At 44.6% G+C, this 19,267-nt stretch overlaps 1 protein-coding gene across 1 annotated transcript in view; it reads right to left on the bottom strand.

Moving 5' to 3' along the window:
• LOC127569694 (transmembrane protease serine 3-like) overlaps window positions 1-19,267 on the bottom strand; it is a 56,919-nt gene that overhangs the window by 6,313 nt on the left and 31,339 nt on the right. Inside the window, exons 8-10 of the mRNA XM_052014494.1 lie at window positions 10,621-10,786; window positions 3,130-3,299; window positions 126-221 (exon numbers count right to left, since the gene is read on the bottom strand). Coding sequence (XP_051870454.1) covers window positions 126-221; window positions 3,130-3,299; window positions 10,621-10,786 — 432 coding nt within the window. The remainder of the gene's footprint in view (window positions 1-125; window positions 222-3,129; window positions 3,300-10,620; window positions 10,787-19,267) is intronic.

Here is a 19,267-nt window from a genome sequence, read left to right as displayed (position 1 = left end):
AGCTACACCACTGTGCCATTCGTTAAACACTTGAACGTGTTGTTATACCCAGCAGAGGTGACACTGGCTGACCCTTCACCTGCCACCCCTAGATAACTGATTGCAATCACATAAGCTCTCCTTACCTCCTTCATTTGTCAGACCCCAGCCTGAGATCCAGCAGGCTTTGCCATCCGGAAATTCCTGACCAGAATTTGGGAGACAGATGGGCTGAATCCAATCTGCATTTGAAACAAGATGCGGAGATCATTTCCTGAGAGCGTGTTTCAAAACTAGAGTCTCCAAGCACAACGAGATAATTGGAGTAGAGGGACATTAGGGCAGTTGAGGGTGCAACCAATGGTGGAGAGATGGAAATTGGCAGACAGATGCCAATGCTGAAGGAAGTTACAGAGATGGGTGGGGATATGACTATGAAGGCACATAAAACTTTAGGTTGGCCGCAGTTGGAGAATTGCATGCAGTTCTAGTTCTGGTTTCCCCGTTACAGGAAGGATGTGGAGGCTTTGAAGGTGGTTCAGAAGAGGTTCTCCCAGATAAGATAAGATATCTTTATTACTCACATGTACATTGAAACACACAGTGAAATGCATCTTTTGCGTAGAATGTTCTGGGGGCACAGCATGTCCACAACTTCCTAACCCGTACGTCTTTGGAATGTGGGAGGAAACCAGAGCACCCAGAGGAAACCCACACAGACACGGGGAGAACGTACAAACTCCTTACAGACAGTGGCCGGAATTGAAAGATGCTGCCTGGATTAGAGGGTATTAACTACAAGCAGAGGTTGGACAAAATTAAATTGTTTCTTTTCTGTTGTATCAGAGGCTGAGGGACGACCTGATGGAAGTTTATAAAATTATGAGAGGCGTAGATAGGGGACACAAGTACTTTTTCCCAGGGCAGAAATGTTGAATACTAGAGGGCAGAGATTTATTGGTATTGGTTTATTATTGTCACTTGTACCGAGGTACAGTGAAAAGCTTGTCTTACGAACCAATCGTACAAGTCAATTCATTGCACAGTGCAGTTACATTGAGTTAGTACAGAGTGCATTGATGTAGTACAGGTAAAAACAATAACTGTACAGAGTAAAGTGTCACAGCTACAGAGAAAGTGCAGTGCAATAAGGTGCAAGGTCACAACAAGGTAGATCGTGAGGTCATGGTCCATCTCATTGTCTAAGGAAACCATTCAATAGTCTTATCACAGTGGGGTAGAAGCTGTCCTTAAGTCTGGTGGTACGTGCCCTCAGGCTCCTGTATCTTCTGCCCAATGGAAGAAGAGAGAAAAGAGAATGACCCAGGTGGGTCGGGTCTTTGATTAATGCTGGCTGCTACACCAAGACAACAAGAGGCAAAGACAGATTCCAAGGGGTGGGAGAGGGGGAAAAGTTTTAAGGGGATGTGTGGGGCAATTTTCTTTTCACAGAGAGTGATAAGTGCTTGGAACGCACTGCCAGGGGTGGTGTTGGAAGCAGATACAATAGTGATGTTCAAGAGGCTTTTAGATAGGCACATGAATATGCAGGGAATGGAGGGATATGGCTCATGTGCAGGCAGAAGGGATTAGTTTAATTTGGCATTATGCTTAGCCAAAGGCCCTGTTCCTGTGCTGTACTGTTTTATGTTCGATGTCTGAAAACAAGGCAGAGAGTTTTAGAACTGGTAAATCAGGAGCTGAGTTTCCATCTCCCAGCACTGAGCCTCTGGGAAGACCAGATGGGTAACTCCATACCTTCTCCTAATCCTGCACTCCAGTGAGATGCCAGGAGGAATCAGGACCTTGGAACCTTGCCTGGGCCACGCAGTGAGCTCAGACTGACGTTAGTGGTGGAGAACTCACCAATGGTTTTGTCCGTAGCACAACTCTAGAGCCTGGATAAGACTAAAAGTCCTTCTACTCTGCCACCTCTCACCACCAGTCTTGGGTAAGGAATGATAATTGCAGAAGTGAGGACCCTCTGCATCTCTGACTGATCTGAACTGAGGCTCAACTCTCCTTAGGGGTGAAACTCATCTCTGAACGCTGGCTTAAAATTTGTGAGGGCATTGGCTGTTGACATTTCCTGCTGCCTCAAGAAAGCAGCCAACATAATCAAGGACCCCTCCCAACCCATCTCTCTTCTCCCCTCTCCCGTTGGGCAGAAGATACAAAATCTTGAGAGAATGAACCACCAGGCTCAAGGATAGCTTCTATCCCGCTGTTATCAGACTTTTGAATGGACCTCTCATACACTAAAAAATGAACTCTTGATCTCCCAATCCACCTTGCTGTGGCTCTTGAACGTTATTTGTCTGCCTGCACTGCACTTTCTCTGTAACTGTAACACTATATTCTGCATTCTGTTCTTCCTTTTTACTACCTTGATTCATTTATGTATGGCATGATCTGTCTGGATGGCACACAAACAAAAACTTTTCACTGTATCTCGGTACGACTGACAATAATGAACCAATACTAATCAATAGAGTAATATCCCAGGAGGAGAGTACAGTCAACAACCACTTGTCCCAAATCAAACAAAGAATGCTGGAAGTACTCAACAGGTCAGGCAGCATCGGTGGAGGAAGACGTGGAGTTATATTTCAGGTAAAATACCTTCAACTTGTAATGTTAACTCTTGTTTCTTGCTCCACGGATGCTGCTTGACCTGCTGAGTACTTCCAGCATGTTTCTATTTAATTTTGGATTTCCAATATCTGCAGTATTTTAGTTTTATTCCTAAACACTTAAACACTTCTTCAGCAGTTAAACTGCATTTAGCTCTGGTGATCAAAAACAATTTTCTCCCCTCTTAACCTGGGAACAGTTGTGATTTGCTGTTTTCCAGCAGTAACCTTTTGTGTTTCCTCTGTTATGCCAGTTATGAATAACCCTTGTATGATGGGGCCTGACTTAGAAGCAACTATGTCCAAAATGGAACTATGCTCATTTTTTTGATAACTAATCTATAATATGTGGAGAGAAGGGAACCTGATCCTGAGAATCAGGACTTATCCTTGATCCAGACTACCAGTGAGAAAGAGCAGATTGCTAGCACAGTCCATAACACAATTGGTTTTAGTTATAACTTCCAGAAAGAACCCAACAAAGTTAGAGGTATTTTTCATGAGTGGGCAAAGTTACCGTTAAACGTCAGTGGTGTTTCCAGCTTTATAAGTGCAATGTCGTAATCGTAAGTGTGGCCTTTGTATTTCTTGTGGTGTATGATTCTTTCCACAATGTACGACGAACTTTCCGTCAGAGGCTGCTCTATGATGCCAACATATACTTTCCACGAGGAGAGAAATATAAACCTGAAACCAGTGGGGTGAAGTGAAATAAGCCATTAGTTTCTGCAAGAATCTCTCTCCAGAACAAGAATTTGGATTCAGAGGAATGTGAATCCCATAGAAGCAGAAAGTCATTTTAAGTCAAGCATTAGCTGAATAAAATCAATATTTGAATTGATAAATTAGTTAATACAATGAATCCAGTCCTGATGCAGGGTCTCGACCTGAAACATCGACAATTCCTTTCCCTCTCACAGATGCTGCTCAACCCACAGAGCTCCTCCAGCAGATTGTTTGTTGCTCCAGATTTCAGTATCTGCAGTCTCCTGTGTCTGTGTGAACCCACTGATTCTGCAGTTCTTACTTGCATCATCTCTAGACACGCATTTCGTTTCTTCATGTGTCCTGTTCCCATTTCCAATGACTTGCAATGTTTAATCCCTCCTGCCTTCCACACTCTCCATCTACCAGGACTGGGCCTCTGTAAATTCCAGATTCCATGCCTTCTCCTGATCCTGCTCTACAGTGACGGATGCTGCCAATCCCAATGCTTCACATCCCCATCAATCCCAAACACCTTGTATCCAGGCATATTTAGCACCCATAACAACAAACAAGATGCTGGAGGAACTCAGACGGTTAGGCAGCATCTGTGGAAGGAAATGGACAGTTGACGTCATTGCTCTGGCTGTCTACCATACATTCACTATAAACAGCCAAAATCGAAAGTGCTGGAAACCCTCAGAAGGTCAGACAGAGACTGCAGGCCAAGGATTCTGTGTTATGAGCAAGAGATGACCAAGTTTTAAGATGCAGAGGGAGCAGGGAAGGAGAGAGGTGATCGATTGGCAGCATTGATTACAGAGAAAATTGGCCTGCAGTCTCTGTCTTGGAAACTTGCCTGGGTCACTCAGTGAGTTCCCACTGATGTCAGCCATGGAGAACCCACCAGTGGTTTCATCTGTAGCGCAACTCTGGAGCCTGGATAAGAGTAAAGGTCCTTCTACTCTCTCACCTCTCTCCTTCCCTGCTCACACTCCCTCGGCATCTTAAAACTTGATCATCTTTTGGTCATAAGACAGAGTCCTTGGCCTGCAGTCTCAGTCTGACCTTCTGAGGGTTTCTAGCACTTTTGATTTTGGCTGTTTATAGTGAATATACTGTAATATGAATATGATGTCAACTGTCCATTTCTTTCCACAGATGCTGCCTGACCCACTGAGTTCCTCCAGCATCTTTGTTGTTGCTATGGGTTCTAAATATACCTGGATACAAGGTGTTTGGGATGGATGGAGATGGGAAGTATGGAGATGGATTGGCAGCATTGATTACAGAGAATATTGCTGGAAAGAGAGGATAAATTAGAATGACCAAGGAGAAAATGTATCTGTTCAGAGTTAAGAAACAACAGAGGTGTGAATACATTAGTTGGACTGTTCAATCGGCTGCCAATTAGTAGGGACAATATCGAGGGGCAAATTACTGCATGGAAACAGGCCCTTCGGCCCAACTCGTCCGTGCCAACTGTGTTGCCCAACAAGCTAGTCCCATCTGCCCGTGCTTGGCCCATAGCCCTCTAAACCTCTCCTATCCATGTACTTGTCTAGATGGCTTTTAAATGTTGCTAATGTGCCCACCTCAACCACTATTTCTGGCAGCTCGTTCCAAATACGCACCACCCTCTGTGTGAAGAAGCTGCCCCTGATGTCCCTTTTAAATCTCCCGCCTCTCATCTGAAACCTATGCCCTCTTGCTTTAGCACCTCCTCCCTGGGAAAACTATGTGATTTCACCTATTCTTTCCTATACTAACCCCATATTCCTTAATTCCCCTAATATCCAAAAATTTATCACTCTTTGTCTTGAATATCTGTGGCCACCGATGTAAAAGATCTGGAAATGCAAGGGTTAATGACCGGAAATGTAAGGGTCAATAGTGTGCAGTTACTCTTCCCATGGAGTGATATTGCCTCAACCATGATGTGATTATAGTTGTGACTGTAAAGTCTCCAGGTGCTGGTGAGAAAGAAAAGTTTTTAAGACATATCTTGTTTTGCTAAAAGCTTGCTGTAAGCAATTGCCTTAGTAAGTGCAATTTCCCATGGAGGTTTCCCACGAATTGGGTATAAAAGTAGGGACATTAACCTGCAAATCTCTGAGTGGGGATCAGTACAGAGCTTGGGTTACACTGTTCACTCTCTCTGTATCCCTCACTCCCACTAGCGTTAAACTAATAAAACATTAATCGTAAGTTCTTTAGTTCTGCTGTTGTCTGATTTATTACAGAGCGCAGGTTGACTTTCACACTGAGCCTCCATGCCCCTGTTGAGTAGAGAATTTCAAAAATTCACCACCCTCTGAGTGATGAGATTTCTTCTCCCCTTAGTCCTGAATGGTCAACCACTGTTTTAGCCTGCGACCTCTTGTTCTAGACATCCTATCAACTCCACATCTATTCTGTCAAGCCCCATAAGATTTTGATGAGGGAGACCACAGAGATATACAGAAGTAGTGGTAATGGTGGGTCTTCAAATCTTCAAACATAGATAAGAATGGCAAGAGTAGAAGGACAAGGAAAGAACGATGTTGCATCATGTGTTCAGGAGAAGTTTCTTGATCAGTACATTTCTGGCCCAATTAGGAGATGGCATGACCGGATGTGGTTGCAAGGAATGAGCTGAAAAGAGCAAGTAATCACAAGGTTGTTGTGAGGACTGGAGGGCGAGATATAAGAAGAGGCTGGGACTGTTTTTCCTGGAGCACAGGAGGCTGAGGGGTGACCTTATAGAGGTTTATAAAATCATGAGGGGCAGAGATAAGGTGGCTGGCCACAGGTGTTTTTTTTTTGCAGGGTAGGGGAGTCTAAAACTAGAGGTCAAAGATTTAAGGTGAGAGGGAAAAGATTTAAAAGGGGACCTGAGAGGCAAGTTTTTCACTTGATGGGTATATGGAATGAGCTGCCAGAGGAGGCGGTAGCAGTGGATACAATTACAATGTTTAGAAGACTTTTGGACAGGTACATGGATAGGAAAAGTTGAGAGGGGTATGGGCCAAATGCAGGCAAATGGGACTAGATCAGGTAGGCAACTTGGTTGGCATGGACTTTGGGCTGTAGGGTCTGTTTTCATGCGATAACTCTTATGACTGAGTTATAGAGGGGGAGCATCTAAGAAACAGCAATCATATCATATGGTTAGAATATCTATGGAAAAGGATGAAGACCTCTCCAAGATAAAAACAAATAGTCTATTAGAGAAGGGAAAATTTCAATGGGATGAGAAATATTCAAGTCTGGTTAAAATGGAAACAAAGCTTGGAAGGCAAAACTGTTATCGAAATACAGTAGAGATTATTCAGCTAGAGCTGAGGTACATTGCCATGAGGCAGAAAGGTAGAGAAATGAATGATGGACCTCCATGGATGACCAAGATGGCAGAGAGTAAAACAGAGTTGAGTTACAGGGAAAGATTGAACAGGTTAGGACTTTATTCCTTGGAACGTAGAAGAATGAGGGGAGATTTGATAGAGGTTTACAAAATTATGAGGAGCATAGAGAGAATAAATGCGCGTAGGCTCTTTCCACCTAGATTAGGAGAGATAAGTACGAGAGGACATGGCTTTAGGGTGAAAGGGGAAAGGTTTAGGGGGAACATTAGGGGGAACTTCTTCACTCAGAGAGTGGTGGGAGTGTGGAACGAGCTGCCATCTGATGTGGCAAATGCGGGCTCACTCTTAAGTTTTAAGAATAAATTGGATAGATACATGGAGGGGTGAGGTCTGGAGGGTTATGGACTGGGTGCAGGTCAATGGGACTAGCGGAATAAAGTTTTGGCACAGACTAGAAGGGCTGAATGGCCTGTTTTCTGTGCTGTAGTGTTCTACGGTTCTATACCAAATCTCCTCAAAGTGGAAATAAAGAGAATATGACGGACAGAAGAAACTGTAGGTGCTGCGATCTGGAGCAACATACAAGCTGCTGGAGAAACTCAGCGGGTCGAGCAGCATCTGAGGGGGGAGAGCAATTGTTGACATTTCAGGTCGAAACCCTCTGCATCAGGATTGGTGCAGGGGTGTCGACCCGAAATTTCGACAATTCCTTTGCACCCCCCCCCCCCCAACAGCTGCTGCTCGACCTGCTGAGTTCCTCCAGCAGCTTGTTGTATGTGACAGACCACCAGGTTGTTTAACACAAGTGGAAACCAAACTGATTGCAGGATGTTCAAAGAGGGAGCAAAAAAAAATGGAACTGAAAGGGAAAGAGGGGGGAGGGACCCACATATAACAAATAATCTAAAATAAGCTGTTATCGGCACATGAAAAGGAAAAAAGGTTGTAAGAGGTGTGGATTCAACTGTTTTAATCAGTTTTTTAGCATGTATAGTGTTTAATACACCTCAAGTGGCTGCACAAGGAATGGCCACTTCCTAGCTTATTGATTCGTCCATCAGGTGAATGTGTGTTTTCTCACTGCTTGGTTTGGCCACAGGTATCTAATAGGTTTCCAGATTGGACTATTGTTGCTAAGGAGTACCTCTTATCTCGGGTATAAAAGGGGTCATTTTTTTGTTAATCTCTCTCTTGCCTCCCATCTCACTCTTGATTATCTCTCTTGCTCTTTCTCCCCCCCACCCCTGGCCCTAGCTCATCTTTAGTTCCTTTTGTCTCGGCTCATCTCCCAGTAGTAAAGCTAGTGCCATGTGCTCTGTGACTGTTTCTTTGTTTTAAACTTTTCCAATAAAACTTTGTGAAGCACCAAGTTGTTTTCAACTCATTCCTGGACTCCTGAAAGAACCTGCGCATTCGAAAATAACCGGATCCGACAGAGGAGACCAAGAACCAAAGACCAAAAAAGGAAATCTGTTCCTCGAGATAGAGGTAACAAATGAATGCTCTGCATCAATCTTCCTCAAGGTAGATGATGCTGCAGGCAAAGGAAGATGTAGTTGAGATCCTGAATAGGTTAAGAGTTGATTGAGGGGAGGCTTCAGAAGGGCCAGTTGCACTTAGGGTGGATAAGTCACCTGCTCCAGGTTGGATGTATCCTAGGTTCCTGAGGGAAGGAAGGAAAGAAGTTTCAGGGGCCCTGGTGACAATCTCCCAAACATCCAGAGCTTCAGAACTGGTGCCTAATGACTGGGATGTTGCAAATGTTACAACCCTGTTCGAAAATAAATTTGCAGGGATAAACCCAGTAACTACAAGCTTGTGAGTCAGTGATTCCAGAAACAATAAACAGCCACTGAATTAGCAGTGCGCCAGACAAGAGCGGATAGTATAAGGAATATTGGCGTGGAATTGCAAAAGGCAAACCATGCCCTTACCAAGTTGATGCAAGCTTTTGGTGAAGTTCTCTGGAGACAGTGAAGAGGAGATTCACCAGCAAGTTGCCTGCATTGAAGAACTTTAGTTATGAGGAGAGATTGGATAGGCTGGGCTTGTTTTCCCTGGAGTGGAGGAGACTTAAAGGCGACCTAATAGAATTATATAAGATTATGAGAGGCATAGATAAAGCAGATAGGCAGAATATTTTTCCTAGGGTAGGGTAGTTGGTAGTTGGTTTAATATTATCACATGTACCAAGATACAGTGAAAAGCTTTGTTTGCACGCCATCCATACAGATTATTCCAAAACATCAGTATATTGAGGTAGTACAAAGGAAAAAGCATTAACAGAATGCAGAATGTAGTGTTACAGTTACAGAGAAAGTGCAGTGCAGGCAGACAATAAGGTGCAAGGCCCATGATGAGATAGACTGAGAGATCAAGAGTTAATCTTTATCGTACAAGAGGTTCATTCAAGAGTCTGATAGCAGTGGGATAGAAGCTGTCCTTGAGCCTGGTGGTAGGTGTTCTCAGGCTTTTGTATCTTCTGCCCAATGGGAGGGGGGAGAAGAGAGAATGTCCGGGGTGGGTGGGGTCTTTGATTATGCTGGCTGCTTTCCCGAGGCATTGAGAAGTGTATTCAGAGTCAGTGGAGGAGAGACTGGTTTTAGTGATGGACTGAGCTGTGTTCACAACTCTCTGCAATTTCTTGCCGTCTTGGGCAGAGCAGTTGATATTAAAGCAAGAGGGCATAGGCTTAAGTTGAGAGGGAAGGGTTTTAAATAGGAACTTTTTGCATAGAGTGGTTGATATCTGGAACACGCTGCCAGAGGAGGTGATTGAGTCAGATACAATTATTACATTTAAGAAGCATTTAGACAGACACTTAAATAGGAACGGCAAAGAGAAACTAAAAGATGTGGTCCTGAGAAGGATATGGTCCTAATGCGGGCAAATGAGACTTGTGCAGATGGGCAAAAGGGTCAGCATGAACGTGATGGGCCAAAGGTCCCATTTCTGTGCTGTACTACTCCATCACTCTATGAGTAATAGGGAGTGTCGATGAGTGAAATGTGATTGATGTGGTATGTATGGACTTCCAAATGGCATTTGATCAGGAGTTACATAATGGACAAGAGTGCAGACCATGGAATAAAAGGAGCTAAAATAAAATGTATAGAAAACGAGGTGAAAGGAAGGATCATTGTTTTTTTTCTCTCTGAAAGTGGCCACGCAAGTAGATAGAGCGCTAAAGAAAACGTATGACATGCCTGCCCTCATTGGTCAGGGACCTGAGTACAAGTGTCGTAAAGTTATGTTGCAGCTATATACAACTTTGGTTAGGCCACACTTGGAATATATTCTGTTCAGTTCCAGTAACGCCATTACAGAAAGGATGTGAAGGCATTGGAGAGGGTGCAGAAGAGGTTCACCAGGATGCTGCCTGCATTATAGGGTATGAACTATAAGGAGGGGTTGGACAAACTTGGGCTGTCTTCTCTAGACCGTCAGAGGTCAAGGGATACCTGATAAAGTTTATAAAGTAATGAGAGGCATAGATAGGGTAGACACTCAGAAACTTTATCCCAGGGTAGAAATGTCAAATATATTTTGATATTTAAAGGAGATGTGCGGGGCAAGTTTTTTACACTGTGAGTGGTAGATGCCGATAATGCATTGCCAGGAGTGGGGGTGGAAGCAGGTTTGATAGTGGTGTTTAAGAGGCTGTTAGGTAGACACATGAACATGCAGGGAATGGAGGGGTATGGATCATGTACTGGCAGAAGAGATTCAGTGTAATTTGGCATCATGTTCAGCACAGACATTGTGAGCCGAAGGAACTGTTCCTGTGCTGTACTGTTCTGTGTTCTGTGAAAGAGCGGAGAGTTGCTAGGTATGTCCTCTGCTTGCCTCTTCCCTGAGGGAACACTCCTTTCTCGATACCATCAAGAGCCGTCGGTCCCACACTCACACACCAAGTCAGGTCCCTGCCGCTAAGTTTGAGTTGCGAGGAAGAGACTTACTCGACGACACAGTGCGCAGCAGTCGCTATCCACAGCGAGGATATGATGGATCCTCCACACAGGTGCTGCCCGTCCAGGTGAAGACTAACCTGCCAAGGCCATTGGCCGGCCGCTGAGAGATTCCCACCGACAATCCGAGGCGAGTATCTGGGTCTGGAGCCACACTCTGCACAAGGGAAGCCAAGTGTGAGTCAGGACAAAGTCTCTTCCATTCTTATTTCCTCTCCCTCCTCAATCCATTGATTTTTCTCCCCCCCTCCCCCTTTTGCCATCTGTGTCCCTCACAGTTCTGCACACTGTCCCTCCTTCACTCATTGCTCACTCGTCCTCCTCCTCGCTCCATTCTCTCACTCCTTTCCGTCTCTCTCTCGCTCTTTCCTTCTCTCTTTTTCTCAGTCCATCTTTCCCTCCCTCTTTCACTCCCACTCCCTCCAACTCCACCCCTCCCATCCCTTTCCCAATCCATCTCTCCTTCCATCACCCCCATGAATGAGGGGTGATCTTAGAGAGGTTCATAAGATCATGAGGGGCATAGATACGGTGGATGGTCGCTGTCTTTCCCCCAGAGCTGCCAGAGGAAGTGGGTGATGCAGGTACAACAGTGTCATTTAAGAAGCACTCAGATAGGTACATGGAGGGGCAGGGCTTGGAGGGATATGGGCTGAACACAGGAAATTGGGATTAGATGGCTGTGTACCAAGGTCAGCATGGACCCGCTGGGCCGAAGGGCCTGTATCCATGCTGATTGCTCTATGAAGTCACCCTCTCTCACTCCACCTCTTTCTCTCTCCACCTCCCTTTACTCATACCTTCTCCTATGTGTTTCTGCTCGTTCAAAGATGACTCTTTGCGAGATGGCTTCATTGCACCTTAATTGACTGCCTGCACTGCACTTTCTCTGTAACTGTAACATGCTATTCTGCATTCTGGTTTGTGTTTGTTTTGTACTACCTCGATGTACGGACTTATCAGTCTGGATGGCACACAAACAAAAGCTTTTCACTGTATCCTGGTACATGTGACTTTAATAAACCAATAACCAATGACTGCATTAACAGAGAAGGAAGCCACTCACCTCCTCATGCACTCTACCATCCCACATGAGTGTGATTCTTCCATGCCCAAGTACCAATCACCAACATTTCCCCTAATCGCTGAATAACCTTCTTGGCAAGAATCCATCAGTCTCAGATTTGAAGCTGATAATTGAGCCAGCATTGCTTGTCATTTTTAGATGAGAGTTTAAACCAGTACCTAGGCCTGTGTTAGGAATGTTTCCTATTTTACATGGATGTACAGCACAGAAACAGACCCTTCAGCCTAATTAAAGGGGGTCCATGTGGCAGGCACGGTAGTGTAGCGGGTAGTGTAATGCTATTACAGTGCAAGCGACCCCGGTTCAATTCCGGCCGCTGTCTGTAAGGAGTCTGTACGTTCTCCCCGTGTCTGTGTGGGTTTCCTCCGGGTGCTCCGGTTTCCTCCCACATTCCAAAGACGTACGGGTTAGGAAGTTGTGGGCATGCTATGTTGGTGTTGGAAGCGTGGTGACACTTGTGGGCTGCCCCCAGAACACTCTACGCAAAAGATGCATTTCACTGTGTGTTTCGATGTACATGTGACTAATAAAGATATCTTATCTTAAGATGCCCATCTAAGCTAGTCCAGTTTGCCCACGTTTGACCCAGATCCCTCTAAACCTTTCCTATCCATGTACCTGTCCAAATGTCTTTTAAATGTTGTTAATATACCTGCCTCAACCACTTCCTCTGGCAGCTCATTCTACATATTCATCAGCCTCTGCGTGAAGAACTTGCTCCTCAGATTTTAAATCTTTCCCCTTTCACCTTAAACCTATGTCCTATAGTTTTTGATTCCCTTTCCCTTGGAAAAAGGTCTGTGCACATTCACCCCATCTCTGCCCCTCATGATTTTATACACCTCTATAAAGTCACCCTTCAGTCTCCTATGTTCCAAGGAACAAAGTCCTAGCCTGCCCAACCTCTCCCTATAACCCGGTCTCTTGAGTCCTGGCAACATTTTCATAAATCTTCTTTGCACTCTTAATGACACCTTTCCTATAACAGGTGACTGAAGCTGTTCACAATGCTACAAGCTTCTGAAACACTGCCTGGTCCCAGACTCCCGCCTAGTTTCTCTGCTGACCATATTAGTTCCTGTTACTGGGCTGGAGACTGCTGATGGTTTCACTGAGAAGCAACTGCTGTCTGTAGTGTATGCATCAGTACACTTCCAATCTGGTCCAATGTACTGCAGCGGTGTGGAACGTACTGGGGAATGGGATAGACTGGTGTTCTATCCCTGGATTCAGCACCGGTTCCGGGTACAGTTCTTAGTCATAAAGCACAGGCTCTTCAGCCCATCTGTATATAGGTGTAATTCTGGTCAGCTCACTATAGGAAGGATGTCGAGGCTTTAGAGAGGCTGCAGAGGAGGTTTACTAGGATGCTGCCTGGATTAGAGGGCATGTGCTAGCAGGAGAGTCTGGACAAACTTGGGCTCTTTTCTCTGGAGCGGCAGAGGGTGTGGGGTGATCTGTTGGAAGTGTATAAAATGATGAGGGGCATAGATAGGGTGGACAAGCAGTATATTTTTCCCATTATTGAGCGATCCAATACCAGAGGGCATGCATTTAAGGTGAGAGGGGGGTAGGTTCAGAACAGATGTGAGGGGTACTTTTTTTACTCAGAGAGTGGTGGATGCCTGGAATGCGTTGCCTGATAGGGTGGTGGAGGCAAATTCATTGGGAGCTTTTAAGAGGGGCTTGGATGGGCACATGAATGAGAGGAAAATAGAGAGATATGGGAATTCTGTAGATAGGAGGGAATAGCTATGTCAGCACAACATTGTGGTGCGAAGGGCCTGTTCTGTGCTGTACTGTTCTATGTTCTATACCAATCCCATTTACCAACACTTGGTCCATTGCTGTCCATTCACTGGAGATTCAGTGCTTGTCTCGGTACTTCGTCAAAGTTCTAAGAGCCTCTGCCTCCACCACCCCCTCAGGAAGTGTGTTCCAGATTCCAACCACCCTCTGGAAGAAAGTTCTTCTTCAGATCCCCTCTAAACCTTATATTTCTTTGCAACAAACCATCTGCTGGAGGAACTCAGCGAGTCGAGCAGCATCTGTGGAAGGAAAGGAATTGCTGACATTTCTGATTGAAACCCTGCATCAGGATCAGTCCAGATGAAGGGTCTTGACTCGAAACGTCAACTGTCCATTTCCCTCCACAGATGCTGCCTGACCCCGTGAGTTCCTCCAGTGTTTTGTGTGTTGTTCCAGATTCCAGCATCTGCAGTCTCTTGTGTCTCTAATGTTGTCAGTGGCAAGGGAATCAGAGGACAATTGATAGGAGGAGAGTAAGTTGCAAGTGTATGGGGAAATAGGAATGATGGGATTGCTTTGGGGAGCGGAGCCAGTATTGAGCTGAAAGGTCGAATAGCCTCTGAGTTGCAATCAGAAATACAATGTTAAAGCTGCTGTCAGTTAAATCCATATTCCAGTAGGTGGCACTGATGTTCCACCAATGTTAAAAGTCTCAACAGTGACACTCAGAGCCAATGAGTAGTATTGAATCCAGAATCATTTAACGGTACAGAAATGTCAGTAATTTTCCAAGTCTTAGGTCAAGTTTGTTTGAAGATATTGGCAATATATTATGTTCATGTCTGTTCACTTCCATTCATAGAACACCAAATGGTACAGCGCAGAATCAGGCCCTTCTGCCCACCATGTCTGTGCTGACCATAGCGCTAATTTAAACTGCATGTCTGCCTTCACGTGGTCTATATCCCTCCATTCCCTTCCTGCTCCTGCGTCTGTCTAAATGCCTTTTAAACATTGTTATTGTATCTGCTTCCACCATTTCTCCTGGCAGTTTGTTCCAGGCACCCACCACTCTCTGTGTGAAAAACATCCCCTGCAAATCTCCTTTTGAAGACCCACACTCAACGTTTCAGGAACAGCTTCTTCCCCTCCGCCATCAGATTTCTGAATGGTCCGTGAACCCATGAACACTACCTCATTATTCCTCTTTTGCACTATTTATTTGTCTGGTAACTTATAGTAATTTCTATGTCTTGCACTGTACTGCTGCCGCAAAACAACAAATTTCACGATATACGTCAGTGATAATAAACCTGATTCTGATTTAAACTTTCCCCCTCTTGCCTTAAACCTATGTCCTCTAGTATATGTCATTTCCACCCTGGGAAAAAGGCTCTGACTATATACCCTATCTATGCCCCTCATAATCTTCAGGTCTCCCCTCAGCCTCTGACGCTCCAGAGAAAACAACCCAAATTTGTCCAACCTCTCCTATAGCTCATACTCTCCAATCCAGGCAACATTCACAAATCCTCTAGAGATGAAGCAGTCGGTGCCTGCATGAAGCAAGACTTAGACGATATTCAGGCAAGGGTTGACCAGTAGGTTGACCAAAAGTGACAAGCAATGATCATCTCCAATAAGGGAGAGACTAACCACCTAGCCTTGACATCCAATGGCATTACCAATATTGAGTGTCCACCAGCAATATCACAGGAGTCACCATTGACCAGAAACTCAACTGGACCAGCCATACAGATACCATGACTACAAGAGCATAGAACATAGAACAGTACAGCACAGGAACAGGCCCTTTGGCCCACAATGTCTGTGCCGAACACAATGCCAAACTAAAGTAAATCCCATCTGCCTGCACACGATCCATATCCCTCCACTCCCTGCATTTTCATATACCTATCTAAAAGCCTCTTAAATACTCCTATCATATTTGCCTCCACTGCCACCCCAGGCAGACCGTTCCAGGCACCCACCACTCTCTGTGTAAAAAAAACTTGCCCCACACATCTCCTTTAAACTTTCCCCCTCTCACCTTAAATACATGTTTGACATTTCTACCCTGGGAAAAAGATTCTGACTGTCTACCCTATCTCTGCCTCTCATAATTTTATAAACCTCCCCTCAGCTTTTGACGCTCCAGAGAAAACAACACAAGTTTGTCCAACCTCTCCTTATAGCTAATACCCTCTAATCCAAACCACATGCTGGTAAACCTCCCTTAAACATTCCCCCTCTCACCTTAAGTGTAGTATTTGAAATTTCTACACTTGGAAATTGTTGGCAGGTCAGAGGCTGGGAATCAAATGGTAAACGACTCACCTCCTGACGCGCCAATACTTTCCACCATCTACTAGACACAAGTCAGGAGCGTGAGTGAACATTCTCCACTTGCCTGGCTCAGTGCAACAAACTTTCAAGAAGTTTGATGTCACCCAGGACAAAGCCGTCCACTTGACTGGCACCTCATCAACCACAAGCCTGAAAGCACGTACCACCAGGTTCAAGTCCCCTAGTAAGATAAGCTGGACTCTTGACCTTGCAATCTTCCTCATTATGACCTTGCACCTTATTGTCTGTCTGCACTGCACTTTCTCTGTAACTGTAACACCATATTCTGTGTTCTGTTATTGCTTTTCCCTTTATACTACCTCGATGTACTGATGTGATAAAATGATCTGCATGCAGAACGAAGTTTCTCACTGTACCTTGGTACATGTGACAATAATAAACCAATTTACCAATTACCAACTACCGGTACATTATGACTGCAGTATGTACCATTTGCAAAATGCCAGGTAGTGACTCACCTTGGCCATTCTGACAGCATCTCCCAAAAACGTGATATCTACTCCCCAGAAGAAGAGGAGATTCATGGGAACACCTCCGCCTGCAGATTCCCCTCCGAGTGACGCCCCATAATGGCTTGGAAAATTGTCACCGGACTTTCTCGGACTGGGTCTAAACCCCAGAACTCCCTCCCCATCAGCACTGTGGGAGCACCTTCACCAAAACGACTGTAACAGGTCAAGGAGGTGGCTCACCACCACCTCCTCAAGGGAAATTAGGAATGGGCAATAAAAGCCAGCAATACCCACATCCCAAAATATGATATATATATTAAAAATTGCCCTAGTGAAATTTAAGGCCTAATGAAAAAGGTATTGCATTGATATAGGATGCATCATGGTCCAGGTAATCCTGAAGTGATTTAGGTTCACTGAAGTAAAAGGCACTTATTGTTACTACATAAAAAATGCAACCATCAAAATTGCACACAGCAAGATCCCCTAAATTGAAATGCGACAGTGACTACATAATCTGATCTTAGGTATATTGACACAGAGATAACTTGGGTCTGGAATCTGCAAGACACCCCGATCTTCTATAGAATGGGATACCAGAGCAAACAGAGGCAAGGTGGGACCTGAGTTTAATATCTCATCCGAGAGGCAACACCTTTTACAGTACTGATCTCTTTCGGTGCTACATAGAACATAGAACATTACAGCACAGTACAGGCCCTTTGGCCCACAATGTTGTGCCGACATTTCATCCTGCTCTAAGACCCATCTAACCCTTCCCTCCCACATAGCCCTCCATTTCTTTATCATTGGAGAAATAATACAGTGGAGAATGAGGCTGGCCTCCTGTGTCCAACGTCTCGTGGGGAGCTCAGAGTCAACAGTGTCCCCGAGTAACATGTTGAGAACATTCCTATTCAGTTTGTGTTGTTGAACAGAAAATAACACAAGGAACTTCATGATGTTGCCTCAGATGATCTGATATCTTCCACGTTAAGATATTTGCCTCCATTGCTATGCTGCTTGCTTCCATTTGAATTCTTCAACAGGGAGCCTCTGGGTATAAAGGCAGGGGGGTGGGGATCGGGATTTTGGATGCATTACCTCTCCTGCATTGTCAGAGGGCCATTCATCATGACCCTGTATTAAGCTGCCTCTTTCCACTGAAAGGTGACTACCATCCAACACTGAATGATTTATTAACCTTCAACCCATGAACAACTGGTGTATTTATGTAAATAGATCATGTGGGCATACAACGCAATGGTCTCATCGTGTGTATAATGAAGTAAGCACCGTGTGTTCTCTTGGTTGTGGTTAGTCCATAGTTAAGTTTATCCCCCTTGTTGACATTCCTCGGGTGCTCGCTATCGCAGTGCTTACAGCTACAAGCACAACCAGTACATTTCAATGTCCACACCAATACATTGGAACTCCCCCAGAACTCTGCTTCTTCACTTCTCGGTAGTATCTACAGGAGGTGCTGTTTCAAGAAGGCAGCATCTATCATCAAAGATCCCCACCATCTGGGCCATGCCACCTTCTTGCAGCTCCCATCGGGCAAGAGGTACAGAAGCCTGAAGTCCCACACCACCAGGTTCAGGAACAGCTACCATTTAACTTTTCAATACTACTTCAACCATTTGGTTCTTGAACAACCCTAATCACAACCTCAGTATAGCAACACTGTGACCACTTTGCACTACAATGGACTTTCCTTTTGTTCTAATTGTGTTCTTTCTTGGAAAAATTGTGCATAATTTATGTTTAATTTATGTTTTTCTTGTGAATGCTGTTTATCTAATACTATGTGCTTGTGATGCATATGACAATAAACTCGACTTTTAGTTTGACTTTATCGACACACATCAATACCTCTCATCCTCATTTTCAGATCCCCTTTAAATCTCTGTATTCTCCTCCAACTCTGAACCTCCCTGGACTCTCTCTCCTCAGACTTTGGCTGCTACTGCACCCCCTCTCTCTTCACCCACCATCAAATCACTGATACCTGTACTTCCCATCGACATGCCCCATTCTCTCTCTCGACCCAATTCTTTACCTTGCAAACTCACCTCTTTGGGTGAGCTCTCACAGAGTCATACTGCAAGGAAACAGCTCCTTTAGAACCCATTTACACCAATCCTACATAATCCCATTTTATTCTCCCCAAATTCCCATCAACTCCTCCTAGATTCAACCTCTCACCTGCACACTAGGGGCAATTAACAATTAAATTTTAATTTAATTAAAAAAATCAATTAGCAATTAAAAAATAAATGAAACAATTAACTAAAAAAATACAGTGGCCAATTAACCTACCAACCTGCACTTCTTTGGGATGAGGGATGAAATCGAAGCGCCCAGCTGACGCGGGCAGTCCTCGGGATACGAATACCTGACTTACGGACACCCCTACATACGAACGAGCTCCCGTAATATTCGAGTGGATAGTCAGAGACTTTTTCCCAGGGCGAAAATGGCTAACATGAGGGGGCATAATTCTAAGGTGATTGGGGGATGTCAGAGGTAAGTTTTTTTACGCAGAGTGTGGTGGGTGCGTGGAACGCACTGCCGGTAGAGGTTGTGGGGGCAGGTACATTAGGGACATTTAAGAGACTCTTAGATAGACACATGAATGATAGAGAAATGGAGGGCTATGTGGGAGGGAAGTGTTAGATAGATCTTAGAGCAGGATAAAATGTTGGCACAACATTGTCAGCTGAAGGGCCTGTGCATTCCTGTAATGTTCTATGTTCTATGTTCAAATATTATTAAATTCAAAAGTCCGACGTAGGTACAAACATTCGTTCCTATGAACAGCAGAACTGGTTTCCTGGTCTCTCTCCACTTTTAGTGATTGTTCTTTCTTATCAGTCATGTGCATTTGATGTTGTTGTTTACAACACTGAGGACGTATGGTTGCCGTATCGAGTGATGTTTGTGTATTTTCCAACATATGGGCAGATCGACTTATGGATGT

Source organism: Pristis pectinata, chromosome 4, assembly GCF_009764475.1.
Source record: "Pristis pectinata isolate sPriPec2 chromosome 4, sPriPec2.1.pri, whole genome shotgun sequence".
Classification (NCBI taxonomy): Eukaryota; Metazoa; Chordata; class Chondrichthyes; order Rhinopristiformes; family Pristidae; genus Pristis; species Pristis pectinata.
This window is presented reverse-complemented; position numbering and strand designations above follow the sequence as displayed.